The 20,243-nt window shown below is 34.1% G+C and overlaps 2 protein-coding genes across 4 annotated transcripts in view; one reads left to right on the top strand and one right to left on the bottom strand.

The window, feature by feature from the left end:
- Hs6st (heparan sulfate 6-O-sulfotransferase) overlaps positions 1-11,430 on the top strand; it is a 162,419-nt gene extending 150,989 nt beyond the window's left edge. For 2 of the 3 annotated variants that reach the window (XR_015546931.1, XR_845732.2), the window contains one exon: positions 11,013-11,430. The gene's annotated coding sequence lies outside the window, so the exon portion shown is untranslated. Of the gene's footprint in view, positions 1-8,056; positions 8,138-11,012 lie in introns of all 3 variants that reach the window. The other variant, XR_845733.2, reaches the window with a different exon arrangement.
- Positions 1-18,015, bottom strand: part of LOC105143424 (SPRY domain-containing protein 7) — a 33,714-nt gene extending 15,699 nt beyond the window's left edge. The window contains exon 1 of the mRNA XM_011051750.2: positions 17,751-18,015. Coding sequence (XP_011050052.1) covers positions 17,751-18,015 — 265 coding nt within the window. The remainder of the gene's footprint in view (positions 1-17,750) is intronic.
- Between the last annotated feature and the right edge of the window lie 2,228 nt (positions 18,016-20,243).

Raw genomic sequence — 20,243 nt, 5'->3', positions numbered from 1 at the left:
TCAATTTTGAGGGCAAGAGGAGAAACGGCTCGAACCATAATAAATTGATGCTCAACATTTAATTCTCATGTTCGAGAACTTGTATAAAACAAACGCAAGAGAAAATACATGTTTTTTGCATTTGTTTGGTGCTGATGAATATCCCTTTACGTCCTCGGATTTGTAACTAAATCTCTCAATAGTCAAATTAATTGATTTCATTTTTTTAATTAATTTCTAAATTATATTATCTTACAGCATAGAGTTAAAAAAATTATTTTAACTTCAGAGAGGCTTACAGCTTTGCTGCTTGATAGCGGTTAATATTCCTTTTTTAACAGTATGTACTTATTTCTTGGGTACCTTTTTTTCTTTTTAGTTTTTTTTTTGTTTGATTTACTTTTCTTTAATTGTAAGTTTTTATAACATGATTTTTCATGCAATGGATCGGTAAGATATTTCACATTAGTCTCTTATTCTCTGCTAAACTTAATGTATGTGTTTGGATTACGTTCCGATATTCATTGTGAATACTTCAAATCTATAGTACACATTACGTGTATCATAAATTTTCAGTACTGGCAATATAGGAATATAGGAATGCAATCTTGGTGTGTATAAATATTAATAAAATTCTAGATTATTATGGAATCGTAACGTGATAATTCTTTATAAACAAACATGGAGAATATGTATTCAAAAATGTTTCAAGATTTATCCATACGACGAAATGTTTCACGCCATTCAGTCTCAGTTCAGTTCTCTAATGCAACCTCATGCAATCCAGCACTCACGTTTCGTGAGACACAGAACATATTCTTCCCAAAAGTTTCTCCAAAAATTACACACGATTTCTCAGAAAAAATACGTAAGTTTAAAAATTAATATTTTTCATTGATACAACATTCCATCATCTTCTAACTGAAAGCCACATCTCGCAATGTAGCGTTTGGATTTCATTCGTTATACTTAGTTTAAATTGGAACGAAGGCCCAGCGAGAAATGACCGACAATTAGATATGTTATTGATATTAAATTGTTACAAGAATCAGAGAAAATAGCAAAATTAGCGAATCTATAATTTGTTCGAAGAAAACAGATTTTGTGCGCCGCACAATCCCGCTTATAGCTGCGTGCTTTCGCTGGCTTGGTCGACATTCTTATAACAGTACAGCCACATGAAACATTCGCTTGCCGTACCGAAAGTGTTTGTTTCTGAGCGGCGCTGGTTTCTGAGTGGAGACATATCGTCATTCGTCAACTGCGCAGAGGAGATCTCCGTGTCACGTGTCTTAACATTGGGCCTCCGCTTCCCTGTCTCCATTTAGCTCAATCGTCAAGCCGTATCCCCTCCTTGTCACTAAAGGCTGCTGCGCGCTGAGACGAATGACGATAGTATCTCCACTCAGAAACCAGCACGCTCGGAAACCAACACCTTCGGTACGGCAAGCGAATGTTTCATGTGGCTGTACTGCTATAAGATTGTCGACCAGCGAAAGCACGCAGCTATAAACGGGATTGTGCAGTGCACAAAATCTGTTCTCTTCGAACAAGTTACAGATTCGCTAATTTTGCTATTTTCTCTGATTCTTGTAACAATGTATGACAAAAAGAATCTTTTAGAAATTCTATTAGACGATACATGTCATACTATTGATAACGATGGCAAACCTTATCCATCAACTGCACCAGAGTATGTCATTGTCTCTTAAAAAATGCAGGAATGTGATTCTAAAATCACTCCGAAACGTGTCTATGTAATCATACGCGAGAATCGCAATGGATATAAAGATATATTATTAAAACATTTAGGAATCAAGTCGCGTGAGGAAGAAAAATTTGATAGTAGTTGCAATTTCGAAAGTATTAATGCATCTGATGCATCCATTGCGTTACATTCTAAAACATTTGATTTAATTGTATCTGCGGATAAATGGTTAACGATGAAGCCTATAAAAAAATTATATAATCGAGTTTATTGAATATTGCCTGGATGGACCGATATTATAACAGAAAAGATATAGCAACAACAAAAACTTGATTGCATATTTAAATTTAAAAAGCATCGTATCCATCTTAGCAACAAAGCGCGTTGTTATATATTTTTTCGAGATAGTTGTGTAAAATGTGCTGCAATTATTAAATGCATGCTGTTTAAAATACCAAGTGAGAATACGGACGTCATTTTTACATGTACAGTTAGAGATATATGTTATACAAAACACACTACTAAAAAAAGACATTTAAAAGGTATTCGTCGTAACAGTAGTAGATAAAATAATACAAGAACGTAAAGATGCTGTTACTTTCCGTCGAGAAGAATCAAAACGCTTAAAAATATTTGGAGACAAAGCTCCTCCGATGTTTCCTTCCTCTGCAGTCCTACGCAAGACAAAAGAAGAAGGATTCATACAGCATGGATTAATATTTAGCAATCCAGTTTAAAATTTATTAAACAGCGCAAAATGCAGTAATCATACGAGATTATTAGTATCGGTTTATTATTATTTTACTGCATATTGGACTCCCGAGCAAAAAATGTTGTATGAAAAAAGATGTAAAAGAGTGATGAAGCTTTTTTAACAATTGATGCCACGGGTGATATAATAAAGCGCGAATCGTCGCAAAAACCAATATTTTTGTACCAATACGTCCTTGTTAGTAAGGATGGCAATACACCTGTATTTCAGATGATCTCAACCGATCATAGGGCATTAATGATTGCTTTCTTTTTACGGAATATTACTCCTGCAGATGTATCTATTTCACATCGTGAGTGATTTTGGATGGGCTATTTTAATTGTCGTTTCCGCGAAATGTATTAATTTTCACGATTACTTAAATAAATGTTTTGCTGCAATCGTTTTGGGAAATATTGATATGATTCCATTTTGTTACAGATTGGATATTTATCATCTTACTTCTATGGTGTCCAAATGAAAATGTTTAAAAGGGAAATATAAGATCTTAATACGAGCATTTTATATTCGTTGTATTAGTCAAGTTTATCTCATGGATTCTTTCAAAGAATTAAAATATTTTGGAATGGGTTATTGAGTGTAGCGTTAAGTAAGAGTATTGGTTGCACAACGAACGGTAATATGTTAATGTCCGAAATACACATGCAGTATTTAAATAATATAATTAAAGATAGCAAAAATTACAAAGACATATTAGACTCTATTGAAAATAACAATGAAAATTCAGAGAGTGAAACTTTTTCTGACGATTTTTCCAAATATGAAGCAGACAATAACACCGATTGGGTAAAATGGAGCATTTCTGTTCTGAATTCGTTCAAAAAAATTGTGTAAGATTCGAAAGATGGTAACATTATCAACGCTTGTTACAATCCCGATTTTACCGAACAAATTAAAAAACATTTACTATTTACCTATATGAACGGGTATAATGCATCCATTCTTTAAAAGATCTGATGAAATCGTTGCATCTTCTTCCGCCGAAGCAAAGATTTAAAAAATCGTTGCTTTAAAGATCAACTTCCTATGAGAGATAAATTCGTCATCCAGCACTTAAACTTACTTTTCTTAAATACTAAAATAACGCTGGCTTCTAATGAAAATGACATTACTGAGACCAACAATATACCATCGTGACGGAATGATCTTATACAAAATATGTCACCTTATGAAGATAACGCAATAAAAGTCGATACCTCAGACAATCTCACAAATTCAGACATTTCTATAAAAAAGTAAAATATAAAGTTTATAAAAAGTCTATGACCAATGAAAATCATGAGATATCCATGTCTATAAATTCTTCTGCAACTACTATTCATAATATCCAAAATGTTTCTCATGCTGCCGTGAATAATACTAGCAAAAATATAATCGAATGCGATTCGAATGATACATTCTTCTGTCAAAGAAAATTCAAATGATACAGGGGATACTAATAAAATCGATTGCCTGTGGAATGTTTCTGAAAATTGACATGGCTTGGTAGGTTCAACCATCGAACAAGAAACTCCTATTTAAAAAAAGAGCTAAGCCGTCTTATTTAGATATGCCTCGAATGGGATTATTTAAAAAATATAAAACCTTTCAATTTGCCTCTCTTATCATGAATGGCAATAAATGTAAACCAATAAAAAAAGGATAATCAATGATGACTATACAAGAAACGTGCGCATTCGATTCTCTTTTGCAACTTGTTGCAAGTGGAATCGCAATACATGCAGCATACAGAAATTTAATTCAATCATCAGATGATATATTTTGATTGGCAAAATCCCTTCCAAAGGATGATAAAATATTTTCAAAATATTATTATATTATGAACGAGCTTCGATTTTGCAAAACCTATCACTTTTTCGTAATTTGATTAAGTTTTATATACGAAGCATTAAGCGACTTAATGCTAATTTATATAATGCTGCACACTTAGCAGATTATCTTTTTCAAAATGAGCCTAGTTGTACAACTACAAGTACAATAACTTGTGCTTGTGGCGTTAAAGAATCACGTCGAACAATAACATTGAATGTCAATGTCGATATTTTTTTGCAGGAAAGTTTGCACTGTATGCAACGTGCTATCAATGATGTTACAAACGTGAAAAATTCAATGTATCCTACATGTGGTACTTCAAAAACATATTGGAATATTTATGGAAATCATATAATAATTGATTCATCTATTTTTACAGATTATCGTTACAGTAACCGACGTATAGATCTGAAGCATACACTAAATAGCAATCACAAAAACTATCACTTTAGGTAATATTAAATATATTTTAACAGGTATCTTTCATTATTCGCAATATGGAGATCGAAATAATGGGTATTATATTGCCTTCGCGTTAACACGATGGTATAAATATAACGATTTAAATAAAAAGCGTGAAATAGCAAACTGTCTGGAAGAGATTAGGCCACACGTAATATTATCGTCAGATAGAATTAAATATAAAGCATGCAAATATTTTATTTTAAATACATATACTACTTTAATTCAAATATTCTTATAGTTTTATATAATATAATTATATTAAAAACATTATTGCGCGTAAAAAAATATACATTACACTAAAATTAAGTTTAATTCTCACTAAATAATTTTATTTAGCTTCTGTGCGTTTTATAATAAAAGAATAAAAAAAAATAAATGCGTAACTTCTGAGTGTTTTATAAAAAAAAAATTTCTCCTTAAATATTATCTATGCGCTTTCTTCTTGATGAAAATACTACAATTTCTATTAAGCATTTCATTTTGCAAAACATATAGTCATACATTACGCCTTATTTTCATTACTTCTTATAATAATAAAAAAAATACTGCATGTGTGCGTCTAGTAAATTTCATATAAAAAAAAAATGATTCCTTAATTATTCATGCACCTTATGTTTGTTCTATTATAAGTTTATGAAAGTTATTACAATGTCTGTGAAGCATTTTGTTTCGCAAACTATATAGCCATACATTAAGTTCTAATTTTCAATATGTAATTTTCAGTATGGAATTATTTTTATTAAACAATAAATGTCATTACGTGGTCGAAATTTAAAAACGAAAAGATAAAAACATAAATCACAAACTTCAGAAATCGTTAACAATTATATTTGATTACACAACATTATAATCTAATTTCACATAATTCAATACATAAACGTTTCAGCCTTACATTAGGCTATTTTCAGTATATAATAATTACAAAATATTTAAAATATTTAATTTTGCAATTTTAAACGATTTAGGGATAAATATGACTGTTCGCTCCAAGAGGGAAGTGCCTTAAGGGTTGCAGCGCAAAAATCGAAAATACTTTAAAGTAATAGCACATAAATAGCGCATAAATCTTGTGTATTTGATTTTTCAAATTGATTGTTTTTAACGGGTGGGGGGGGGGGGCTGACTGACTGCCTACTCAGTCCCCACAAAATTTTTTGTTTGTGGATATGAATAGCGCATAAATAGCGCATTATTTCATAATTTTTTCGTTAAAATTTGGTTAAGTGGAGGGGCCAGCAGACGTATATAAAAAATTAAGCCATAATATATACATTCTGATAAATCGCAAATATGGAAAATGTGTCAATTAATCATAAACTAAAATGTATATTCACTATGACGAATCAACACTGAGAGAGGTAATGACATTACATTGTTAAACAGATATCTATAAATAATTAAAACTGCATCGTTGCACATTTCCAATGTCGTGACTAAAAGTTACACGTACAAAATTTGTTGCTCGCATGTTTTTAGTATCAAAATGTTCCTTGTAACATATTATCAAAATATATCCATTTCCGATTTTGTCGCTAACTCTGACACATGAAAAACAATTAATTTATCGGGATCAGCGCTTGCGCCGAACTCAAAATTCCCTTAAACATTATTTAAAGAATTTGTTGCTCGAAGAATTTGTTGCTGCATGTTTTTGATATCAGATGTTCTTTGTAACATATTCTATCGAAATATATCTACCAAGAGTATATATTTTTTCCGATATTCACTGTCAGTACTGAAAATCTATAGCGCACGTAATGTATACTGTATAGTTTCAGCATTGACAGTGCATATCGGAATACACTCCAAATACAAATTGTGCGAGTAACAAATTCTTTAAACAATGTTTAAGATAACTTAGAACTCAGCGCGAGCCCTGATCAGGATAAACTAATTATTTTTTATGTGTCAGAATTAACAACAAAATTGGAAATGGGTATATTTTGATAATACATGTTACAAGGAACATTTTGGTACCAAATACATGCGAGCAACAAATTTTGTATATGTACTTTTTGTCGTAACGCTGAGACACATAACGGTGCAATTCTAATTACTTATAGATATTTGTTTAATAATATAATTTTTTCGATATGTTTTTGCACTATCTTGGAGCAACAAAAAAGCAACAAAATCTGATGTATTTTTTTTTATATCGCAGCTTTACATATATTTTTTATAGGGACAGGGAGGTCAGCTTGCTATTAACCTGAATCCCCCCCCCCCTCCCATTTTTTGCTGTTAAACAGTTGAAGCAACAAAATCCTCTGGAGCAACAAATTAGCAAAATTTTTGACTAAATGTTTTACTGTCCCAACTTTGCACTGATGGGTGATCCAAGTTAATAGGGGTTCTGCATTACTGGATATGCTCCACGATGAGATTGCTGAATGGATTTTGTACATCGTATTTCTGCGTGTGTGTAGATTTTGCACATCATGTTTTTGCGTGTAAATTTCAGTAACGCATGTTGCCTCCGCTCGACTGCTAGTCGATTCCTCATATTAATGCAGGTTCTAATTTCTTCCTGCGGAATGTCATTCCAGATTTGTATTAGATATTGTAATGGGTCATAGATTAAGAGATTTGGCAAGACAATCTGTAAATCTCAGAGACTTATCACAAGCTCTAATACAAATCTAGAATGATATTCTGTAGGAAGAAAGTAGGGCCTGCATTAATATGAGGAATCGACTGCAAGCAGTAATCGAGCAACGCGGAAGCAACACGCGTTACTGAAATTTACACGCAGAAACAATGTGCAAAATCTATCCTCGTCGTGGTACATATCCAGTAATGCAGATAATGTCGGTAATATATGTAAGAAATTCAAGAATAATTTTAAAGTGCTGTAACTTTGCAAAAAAAATCGTAGCAATTCTTTTTTTTAAATTAAAAGAGAAAGTTTGAACTTTACGCCATTGCAAATAGCACTCCCCCAAAAAATTTTACAAAGTGTATTTTAATTATATATTCAGTGAAACTTTTTAATTTTTAAACAATATGACAAACACACATCTTCATATTTTCAGAGTTACAGTGATAGGGATGCATCAAACTTAAAATCTGGCAACGTTTTAAAGTAGAGATTTCAAGCTTTAATTTAAAAAAAAATGTTATCCTACAAGTTTTTCGCAAAATTATTGTTAATCAAAGTTGACCAATTTTTTTCCCAATTTTTTACAATTTCTGTATGCCACAATTTTTTTGAGCAGTGTAGTATATATGTATAATTCACATTGAATTATTTAAGCATTAAAGAGCCAGCTCTTCAATTGTTATGGGCTTTAATATGTTAATATATTACTCTCGATCCACAGGGCAAAACAACACTTTTTTTGCCAAATTCGTTCATTTCATTCAAGAACGCGTCGAGCCTAATTTCATCAAAATTGAGAAAGGTAAAAATTTTAAGTATTATCTAAACGTAGTAAGAATAGACCGAGCATGTTCTCTACTTTGACATGAAGATTAGGTAGAAAAGAACAGAAAATAGATGTGTAATATTCTCTCTCTCTGTTTGTGCGTGCACAATGACATATAATCACGTATATATACACGTACATAGGACCTTAACTTATAATCTTAAAACAGTATCTTATGACTTAAGTCTTATGTCTTTAGTAACACAAGAACTGTCTTACGACTAATTTCTTAAAGGTAGTATTACGTCCTGCCAAAAAAAACCAATGTGAACCTGGCGCTTTGTCAAAAATAAAAATTAATACCGTAGCGTGTTTGTACTTCGTTTGTACTTCAAAGGAAATATTCAGAGATACAGCGTTTTTCAAAATTTCGGAAATGTGCCAAGAGAGGAAGTCAGCCATTCTAAAAGCTATCAAAACAAGACCAATGGCATTCGAAAGGGAATCGTTTGTACCCCTTTGTACCTTTTTTATTTTTCATTTGTACATCAAACGATTCAGAAAACAGTGTTTTTCAAAATTTCGGAAATGCGCTAAGAGAAGAAGTCGGTCATTTTAAAAGATATGAGACCAACGGTATTCGAAAGAGAATTGTTTATACCCGTTTGTACCTCTTTTATTTTCGTTTTTACCTCACAGGACTCGGAAATAGGCCGACCTAATCTCTTGGTGCATTTCCGAAACTTTAGAACGTTGTATCTCCAAGCCCTTTGAGGTACAAACGAAAATAAAAGAGGTAAAAACAATTCTGTTTCGAATGCCGTTTTGTCGCATTTTGATATCTTTTAAAATAGCTAATTTCCCAATGTGATAGTTGCGCAAAAATTGAAAAGCGCTGTATCGCCGAGCTCTTTGAGGTACAAATGAAAATAAAAGGTACAAATGGGTACAAATCGTAACGATTCTCTTTCGAATTCCGCTGGTCGCATCTCAATATCTTTAAAGGATATGGTCAATGTGATGCTATAAATGCTTCAAAGCATTTGTAGCAAGACTTTGACCACAGCCTAAAAAGGCTAATTTTCCAATGTGGCGATTGCGCAAAAATTGAAAAGTGCTGTATCTCCGAGCCCTTTGAGATATAAACAAAAATAAAAGAGATACAAACAGATACAAACGATTCTTTTTCGAATGGCATAAATGAAATCAGAAAATCTTGAAGTTGCGCTTGGACATTTTTTATTTTTCACTTTTTATAATATTTAACTGTTTGAGGTACAAACGAAATAATGATCGATACAAACAAAAAATAAACGCGCTATGCGGTATTAATTTTTATTTTTAATAAAGTTGGGCGCCAGATTCACATCGGTGTCCTGTCATCTGTATAAACAGAATTTTCTTTTTTTCCTCTCGCTATATTTTCTTTGATTACTTGGTTTACATCTATAAAATATTTTAGTAGTTCAAGCATTTACGTGAATATTCCATGTGAAAACTTATTCGAATAAGTCGTATTGCTCTCTATTACGCGTGCGTTGGCTAACACAATCGAATTACTCGCGAGGCGCGTGCCGCGTGTCGATATCGAACAACGAAATTCCCGGAAGGGATAATTCCGTCCGGAGATGAGGAAATTGTTCCTATGAGCCAAGGTCTTTATTTGTTATTCTATATAAAAATCAGCAAGAATTTACAGGTATTTGATTTCAATCCTTGTAATCACTCGAAATAAGCGTCGATTGTCGCGCACCAATCACGGCCCACGCGCGTGTCGCTCATCGCTCGAATTCCTATATTTACGATATTTCAGTTGTACAGGCTAAGAACGTTTATTATTTTGTAGTTCTGTATCATATTTTTTACGTTTCTATTCAGTTCATTGTTTTTGTTTTTATCATTATAATTACTTTATACAAGCCTGAGATAAGCAAATGCGAATTAATCGTGTTTCGCGCGAAGCGCCTGACGTGCGCCGACCAGTTAAGATCTTGAAAAAGAACGGGCCAAAACAAGAGAAATAAACTAGTTAATAACCTTGAAACTTTATAAAATAACAAGAAATCGATTCAATTTTTCGAATTTGCATAAAATTAGTTGCTTCCGTGCCAAATTTCAGCTTGGTACGACTGATATTTCTATGGGAAATTCAATATCCAAATTTGACAACGTATTGCGAATTCTTCTTCGAAGAAAATCGAACCCCCCTTTCCTCCCGACTTGCGAGTACCACCAACTTGCGCCTATATATGAGCGACAAAAATCGAGCAGATCGATTATATTGATTCAGTCCTAATCTATTATATATACGGAGCGGGACACGTCGAGCCAGAAACAAGAAAGAGCTTATAATATCACAAACAATATAAGAATTTTGAAAAAGTATGCACGTCTGTTCTCTTTCGCTCTGCTTTTTCTCCTACCTTAAAGGGGATGACCGCGTTCTTCTCCAGGGCTGCGCTCGTAAGAGCTGCTCAGTTCTTCCCTTCTCAAGGGCTGACGCGCTTGTATTTAGAAGCTGCTCAATTCTTCCTTTCACACATTATCCAGTTAACTTACATTGATTTCTACTCTCTAAGTCTCGCGAAATGAAATCTCACTCGAAGAGACTGAAAATTTAGCCAGTTTTGAAAAAAGAGTGACAATATGGCTATTCTTCAAGAGTGGTAGATTTTCACTCTTTTTAAAGTGAGATTTACTCTTTTGGAGTGAATCTCATTTCAAAAGAGTAAATATTACTCTAAAAAGAGGGAAAACTGCCACTCCTGAACAAGAGTGATCATATTTTCACTCTTTTTTCAAGACAGGTTAAATTTTCAGTCTCTTCAAATAAAATTTCACTCTATAAGATTTAAAGAGTAATTAAAATAATTGCAAACGGTGTCGGTAAATAAATTTTGCTTTTCCATAGAATGACAAAGAGAGGTAACCGCGCAGGTAGGCGGATGCAGGTAACGAAGCTATACAAAAGATTGATAGCTTCTGAGAAGTTTGACTCCTCCGTTTTCCTCGGGATCCCTCCGGAATCACGCCATGGCCCAGCAACTCACGGCTCCCTCCGTTGGAGCATCTCTTGCCCCTTCACGATTCTAAGATCACTACTGAAGAACCGCGATCTGCAAGGAATTAAACGCCAAACAGCATCACGAAGGCCAACTTCTCCGGTCCTTGCCGCCGAGCCACGCGCCTCTACGGCCGTTTCTTGTCAAGTCCCGAAGGCCCTCAAAATCTCGCGACGACCCCCTCAAGTCGTGTCTAATATCCCCGTCAATAATTGGACGGTAACCCACGTACCAGCAAAATATGTAGTGAATAAAAGTGTAGAAATATTTAGCGTTCTATTTATTTTTTTCTCTCAATCCGCTCCTCTGTCCTTTCCCTACTGAAATATACGAAATGATGAAAGGGCTTGAATTATTCGGATCAATTATAAATTTTCTTGTCCAAAGAACGTAATTTACTTGAATCAATTGAATGTTTCCTATCTCAGAAATACGAACGCTAAAAGTCGAGTCGAACACTACATTCTGATAAAATAGAATAACTAATTGTGTTAAGACATCATCTTGATTCTCAAAGATATCAAATCTCAATATTAAAGGGTTCAAATGATTAATATTAATTCTCAGTAATTTTACTCAATTAAATAATCTTTAAGAATCCTGTAGCATACACCGGCACTTGCAGTCTCACGGGTTGCCGCTCGGCCTGAGACTTGCCACCACTCTAATCGTACCTCTCCCTCTAATAAACAATTCACCACTCTTCCAACCCCATCACACCCACGCGTCGTGCCGTACCGCTTATCTATCCGCTCTCTACTCGGCAGTGACGCAGCAGACATCACATAATTTCAATTTTCATATATAATTTAAAATGTTACACCGCAAGACGTGTATAAGGCATCTCGTATTTATCAAGAAGTGAAAAGTTATTTTTTAAAAGTAACAAGTTACCAAATAAAAAAAGTAACAAGTTTCCGTAATAATAAAAACTAATAAAAACTTAAGGAAATTTGCCAATGTGAGCCTGCACAAGATGTTCAATGTAATAATAATGATTCATATATTCAGACGATTAAAGCGAACAACCTTTGTATTTTTTGCAAAATAGAAAAAAATCACTGCACGAGTTTCGTGCAGTGATCAAACATCTACATATGAAAGGTTTAAAGAAGAAGACCGAAAGAAATCAAAGCCGAATTGGATAATGTTCATAGCACATCTGTACCAGCGTTGCGACTGTATATAATTGGGTGAATGAATTTAAACGTGGTCGTACATCCACATGTGATGCACCTCGTTCGGGACATCCAATTGAGGCTACGTCAGAAATCGATAAGGTTCACGATATTGTTTTGACTGATCGACGAGTGAAAGTGTGCGAGCTTGTTGAAGCCACAGGCATATCACATAGCACAGTGATTATAATTTTGCACGAACAATTAGATACGAAAAAGCTATCGGCAAGATGAATGCCGCGTTTGCTCACTGTGGACCATAAGCGCGACCGTGTGACGATTTCAAAACAATGTTTTAATGTAATCCAGATGAATTTCTGCGTCGATTTATTACGATGAATGAAATGGAACTATTACTTCACATCCGAGACGAAGGAACAGTCAAAACAATGGACACCGAATAAATCAGCTCCGAAGAAGGCGAAGACCGTAAAATCGGCCGGAAAGGTGACGGCCACAGTTTTTTGAGATGCACGCGGTATAATTCATATCGATTACCTTCCATCGAAGCAAATGATTAATGGCGATTATGCAACCTTATTGGATCGTTTCAATAACATTTTAAAGAAAAAACGTCCCCATTAGGCGAAGAAGTGTTCTTCCATCAAGACAACGGGTTCACACGTGCCCAATAGCCAAATTCAACGAATTCCGCTACGAAATGCTTCCCCATCCAGCATATTCGCCAGATTTAGCCCCTTGCGACTATTTCCTGTTTCCTGAAGAAATGGTTTAGAGGAAAGAAATTCACCACCAGAGAGCAGCTCATCGCCGAAATAGTAGCTTATTTTAAAGGGTTGGACAAATCATATTATTCGGACGGCTTGAAAAAGTTGGAGAATTTCGTTGGATCAAGTGTATCGAGCTGAAAGGAGACTATGTTGAAAAATAAAAATGAATCGATCAAAAAAAATGTTTTACTACGTTTTTCTAAAAACTTATTGACTTGCCCTTGTATTTCATTACTTTTTCCAAAAAAATTGTCAAAAATCAGAGACCAAAACACTTTCCCGACTAGTCACAACTGCGACTTTCACATTTTTGTCTGTGTGTCTTACTCTTAGAGCATACACTAATGGAACGAGCAAACTATGCTGAATAGTAATGCAAGCAAGTAAGACAGAAAGGGGAATATTTGATTGTGGTGTTTTTTCTGTCATTGTCAGGAGTGTTCGTAACGAATAGGGATTTTGTTATTAACAAATTAGAGTAAATATTTGTTTTATACTTTTCGTTAATTTACCTGTGAAATGATATGTCCCAATATAATTTATTATCGTCTGTCGCTTTACACGTGGGAATCAAACAAAAGGCTGACATTTTGTAATACTTTATGATGTCAGACAGGGATCAGCAGGAATCGTATTTTCCTACTGTCACTGAACAGGGATGGGACCTGACGAGACAATAACAAATTAAGGAAAAGAGAGAGATCATTACTAAATATCTCCTTTTTTGTCTTACTTACCGGCTCGGCTTACTTACTCGCCAGTTCATTATGTAAAACATAGACGATGCTTGTTCCATTAGTACATGCTCTAAAATCTTACCCTACGTCGCTATGTCTCGTTACGTCTCGTTACATCGCATTCTCTGCCATAGCTCTAACGTATTGGGAGTACAAATTAGTTCGGTCCGTTTTTTTGTGTTCAAAAATGCATTTATTTCAAAACAAAATGAATAAACAGATTAATTAAAGATTATTGTCCATCGCTGGCTACTACTTTTTCCCATCTCTCAGGCAATTTTCGAATTCCATCTCGAAAAAATGACTCGTCTTTGGAGGCGATCCAATTTTGGAGAAGTGAACCGGTGACTTGCCAAATCGTGCTGCATCCTTCGGAACAATCAGTAATCAGAAGGAGTAATGTCCGGAGAATATGGCGGGTGCGGTAAAACATCTCATTTGAGCGTTTCTAAATATTTTTTTACGACTTTTGTGACATGAGACCGAGCGTTTTTTTCGCAATGTATGGCTCAAACGAATCAATTGTAGCCGATACCGATCGCCCGTAATGGAATCGCCAGGTTTCAGCAGCTCATAGTAAACAACATCCTTTTGGTCCCATCAGATACAGAGTATGATCTTCGAACCATGGATGTTCGGCTTTGGTGTTGATGTTAAGGTTGATGGCAACGATTGACCGGGTTTAGTGTAGTATTTTTTCTTCTTGGGATTGTCGTAGAATATCCACTTCTCATCTCCAGTCACAATCCGATGCAAAAAATCTTGTCTTTGTATCAGCTGTTCGCAAGTGAAAAATCGCCTTTCAACGTTTCTCGGTTTCAGTTCATAAGGCATCCAATTTCCTTGTTTTTTAATTATTCCCATGGCTCTCAATCGTGCAGAAACGGCTTGTTGAGTTACTCCCAATGATTCTGCAAGATCCTCTTGCGTTTGACTCTGATCTTCTTCGAGTAATGTCTCTAATTCTTTATCTTCGAATTTTTTTGGCTGTCCAGAGTGAGGCTTGTCTTCAATGCTAAAAATCTCCATCCTTGAAATGTCGAAACCATTTTATACATGATTTATTAGTTGGAGCAGTGTCATCATAAACTTCGACATTCGATGGGCTTCAGCTGCACTTTTCTTCCAATTAAAGCAGAAAATTAGAACCTCCCGCAAATGCTGCTTGGTTAACACAAAATTCGACATTTCAAACACAGTAAAAATCAAGGTTTTTGTATGAAACTCAAAGCGATATAAACTGAATATTATTAGCAGATGTCTAACCTCTCTGAAAACGCCAAAATCAGCTGTCACTATGAACCATTCCCAATGCTGGAGCAATGAATAGCCGGAGCCATCTTTTGGAAAACGGACCGAACTAATTTGTATTCCCAATACAAAAACTTATGACTTATGTCTTAAAGGTGTATAAATACGAAGTGCCTTTAAGACATAAGTCATAAAATAGTTCTTGTGTGTTACTATGCCTTTAAGACATAAGACATTGTCTAATAAGATTATAAGTCAGCTTTCTGCTAAGGTAGGACAAAAAGGCTCAACAGAAAGGCTGATTTATAATCTTAGCACTCTACAATAAACCATTAGTAATAAAACGGAAGTCAAAAGCTAGAAATTGATCAATCATAGTCAATTATTCTTCTTATATTCGATTGTGATTGATCAATGTTTAGCTTCTGACTTATGATTTATTACTAATGGCTTATTGTAGAATGGCTATAAGTCAATGTTTTATGACTTATGTCTTAAATCTTAGTAAGGATCTTAGTCTGGATCTACAATAGGTGTTTTAAGCCTTAAGCTGTAAGAATTGCCATAAGAATTGAAATATTCAATCTCCAATTATTCAAATAATTAACTATGAATAATTAATTATGATTTGTTCATTTCTTATGGCTTAAGGCTTAAAAACCTATTGTAGATCCGGGCTTAGCAGAAAAATTGACTTATAATCTTAAAAGTGTCTTATACATTTGATAGAATCCTATATTTATAAGAGAAGCGCGATCGACTTATGTCAGTATCGCAAAAGTACTAAAAAGTAGAAGAAGTATTAAAAATTACCCTTGATACGAATTATCTTTAAATTACCTCGGATTAAGCTTACCTAATAATACTTCAAATTATTCCAAATTAGTCGAACACTATCTCATATTATCCAAGATTATCTTATCGTTAGAGTATTTAAAATTACGTTATATTTTCTGAGATTACTCAAGATTTTTCCTTTACTTTACTAAGATTTACCTTATACGAAGTACATAAAGTATTATTTCTTCAGATTACCCTAGAATATCTGTATAGATCATTATGATTAGTATCTTCGAGAACATTGATTTTAGATTTTCACTGCTTAAAAAAAACGCAATTTTGCAAAACAAATATTTATTATATACAGAAACACAAAATATAAAAATTTCGTAAATAGAATATGTATTATATGTATAGATAGTAACAAATTCGATCATACTTAAGATTTTTTAACCTTTAGAAGGCCAGACTGGCCTCGTGGATTCCTCGTGACATAAACATTCAATATATACATGAATTTTACATTTAAAAAATTTCAAAATTTCAAAGCAATGCCGGCCCTCTAAAGATTAATATTAACAAAACAATATCCAATTGAATATAAATATTAATTAAAGTATTTTATAAAATAATAAATATTTTTAAAAAAACATCAATGATAACACACTCTTTGTTAAACAATACAAACATCAACTTAGTGTTAATTTAAAAATTTTGTGACTAATCAAGTTAGATATAAATAAAAAGGGACATTTGTGAAATAAATCTCTGAAAATTCTTATATGTATGTACTTTAACATTATTAAAGTCCTGACATAACAAAAATGTTTTTTTTAATTTTTTAAATTGTTTTATAATCAGTTTCCATCAGATTGAGAAATAGTTAAAGGATTAGTCATCTTGCATATTAATAAAGCCATAAAATATATATCTATTCTCAATTTCTTGAATATCATCTTTTCGCAGTCACTTAAAAACTTTTAAATGTTGGAACAGAAATTTTATTATATTTTAAACATTTGACTAGTATAGTATTATAAAAAAGTACAAAATGCTTGTCATTTGATGTTCACTAACTTCAAAAACTCGAAGATTACCTTAGATCAAATGATTATCTGAGATTGCTTTAAGAATATCTACAATTACCTACAGATTACTTGATATTACCCTCAGATTACTTAGGATTTTCTATTAGATTATGCAAGATTACCTAAAAACACTAAAAATTATTTAAATTTATCAAAAATTATCAAGCCCTTGTACAAAAATTACTTCAGTGACAAACCTCTTGATTAAAACATTCTCCACAATGCAAATGCAACATTTTGTGATGCATTATTTTAAAATACTAATTTTCTTATAATCTTACTCAGCCATTAATCTTATAAGCTTACCAGACTCTGCCACACTCAACTATTTCTCTATTTTTTTCTCACATCGCACTTTCTCCTAGAAAAACAAAGCTATACGGCACCTATCGTCCGTTTCTTTCTATGTGGGTCCAATTTTCGAAAAGTATCACATATGGAAAACTTTGAAAGTGCTATAATATATATAACGCATACTATAGTATTTTCCTAATTTTTCGTATACGATACTTTTCGATAATAGGAGCTCTGAAGACCTATTCTATAATTTTTAACGCAAATTTCGTTATAACGCCCCTGCGCAGCTTTTTTACCAAAGAAAAGAGCTGCGTAGCAGCGTTATAATGATAACGAAATTTGCGTTGAGAGTTAGAGAATAGGCCTACTGATCTTCACGTTTCGAATCTCACGCTCTGTCTATTCTTATTATGTCTATGAGTGCTATTTGTGTCATTTTATCTTTATGATAAAACAAGAATAGAATGACATAAATAGCCTAATAGCGTCTCCCCAAACGCACCTTTTGTTATCACTAACAGTTACCCATGTGAGTCGTATCCAAGGCGATGGGGTTTCGTTCCCGTTTCGGTGTCCGAGTCGTGGCAAAGCTAAGGCCGTGGAAACAGTTTCTTAAACAGCAGAACATCGTTCGCAATCGTTGAAGTTTCACGTTCACAGAGTCACTTAAAAATGCGGCGTACACGACATCGTAAGCCGAGAGAAAAGCTTTTCTTTTCCTCTTTTTTTTCCTTTCAATTTGGATCGATCCAATATTTCTATTATTTGATGATATATACACAGAATTCATTCGTAAACTCACTGCGCATTAATGCGAAACACTATTCAAATCTACGTATAAACAGGCTACATTAAAATGGCTTCCACTCGAAAGATCACAACCAGCCTTCAATGTGTGGTATTTATTTTGCGGTTCTTCTAACCATCTTCACGTTTAACGGTAAAAATAGTTTTTCAAAATGCTCGTAAGTTTCATAACTTGACATAAAATCCACATTCTGAAGTTAGATCAGGTTAGATATATTAGGCTGCGTACATACATGGCGATAAATGCCCAAAATGCACGCGTAAGAATATTTAACTTTTAAGGTGCTTTTACATGGCAGCGTCAAGCATCTAGCGTCAGAGCACGAGCAGTAATATGTTTAATAATTTAAAATTGAATTTAATGTACAAGATACATTAATAGAATCTTATAGTTTACACTGTATAATGTAAATAAATATAAATTTTCAGCATTATATTGGGTCATCTAAAAAGTATCCGCGGTTTTTTGTCACTAGATGGTGTTGACCATCAACATCATCTAGTGACAAAAAACCGCGGATACTTTTTAGATGACCCAATATGTTAGGATAGTAGTGTATATCAGAACATAACCTCTCATAATTTACCATTTTGGGTATGATCAACACAATGTTGCAAACACTTTGAAGCGTTTTTTAATTGATCAGTTTGTAAAATTCTTTCTTCTAATTGGTCCATCAAACGCTTCAAAGCATTTGTAGCGAGACTTTGACTACAGCCTTTACATCAAGAAGCTATGCAGAAGATTATTGCGCAGGAGTTTAGAGATTCAAACTTCTGCGCAATAATGTTTTGCGCAGATGCTCGACGCTTGATGCTTGCATATAATGACACCTTTATGCTGGAGTCCTATGAAGGACTAATTGCCGCGCATTGCGTAACCGTGTAATCAATCAGCAATCAATAAAATCCGAAACCACAGCAACAGATTGCTTCTAATTGGTTATGTCGGCTATAGCGGCCCTATTCTTGAAAAATATCGCGTACAAAAAACTAGGGAAATGCTATAGTGTACATAACATATACTATAGTATTTAAATTTTATGTATGTGATATTTTTCAAGACTTAAGACCCAGACCAGAGCCTCTATTGTTGGGAAGTATCGCATACGAAAAACTAGATGCTTTCCATTTGATGCTTCTAGTATCCATAGAATACAGAGTTCGGCAAGTCCCTAAAAATGATAGACACATTTGCGCGTTTCTGCCGCATTTTTGCAACAAAAAGAGAGAAAATAAGTCTTGCACAGAAGCATATATAGTTATAAGAAGCATAAATACGAGGGCAAGTCAATAAGTTCTCTGAAAATCTGTCAGAAGGTACTCGCAGTGTCATGTCACATTACTTTTTGACAAATATTGGGTCATCTAAAAACCGCGGATACTTTTTAGATGACCCAATAGCATCATTCAGCTGATTACTGTCAAATTTTGAGCGAAATTCATCGCGTGGTTTCATTTCTGCAGACTATTAAAGCGAACAACCTTTGTATTTTTTGTAAAATGGAAAAAAAACGAGTTTCGTGCAGTGATCAAACATCTACATATGAAAGGTTTAACGCCGAAAGAAATCAAAGCCGAGTTGAATAATGTTCATAGCACATCTGCACCAGCGTTTGCGACTGTATACAATTAGGTGAATGAATTTAAACGGTCGTACATCCACATATGATGCACCTCGTTCGGGAGATCCAATTGAGGCTGCTACGCCAAAAATCTTCGATAAAGTCCATGATATTGTTTTGACGAGTGAAAATGCGCGAGCTTGTTGAGGCTATAGGCATATCACATGGCACAGTGATCAATTTCAATTTTGTACGAACAATTGGGTATGAAAAAGCTATCGGCAAGATGGATGCCGCGTTTGCTCACTATGGACCATAAACGCGATCGTGTGACGATTTCAAAACAATGTTTGGAGATATTTCAACGTAATCCAGATGAATTTCTGCGTCGATTCATTACTGGACGAATCATGGATCCATTACTTCACACCCGAGACGAAGAAACAGTCAAAACAATGGACTTCATCGAGTGAACCAGCTTCGAAGAAGGCGAAGACCGTGAAGTCGGCCAGAAAGGTGGTGAAGATGGCCACAGTTTTTTGGGATGCACGCGGTATAATTCATATCGATTACCTTCCGTTGAAGCAAATGATCAATTATTAGATCGCAGCCTTATTAGATCGTTTCAACAACATTTTAAAGAAAA

This window comes from Acromyrmex echinatior, chromosome 12 (assembly GCF_024713525.1).
Source record: "Acromyrmex echinatior isolate Ae372 chromosome 12, ASM2471352v2, whole genome shotgun sequence".
Taxonomy (NCBI): domain Eukaryota; kingdom Metazoa; phylum Arthropoda; class Insecta; order Hymenoptera; family Formicidae; genus Acromyrmex; species Acromyrmex echinatior.
Note: the sequence above shows the minus strand (reverse complement) of the source record. Positions and strands in the feature narration are given on the sequence as shown.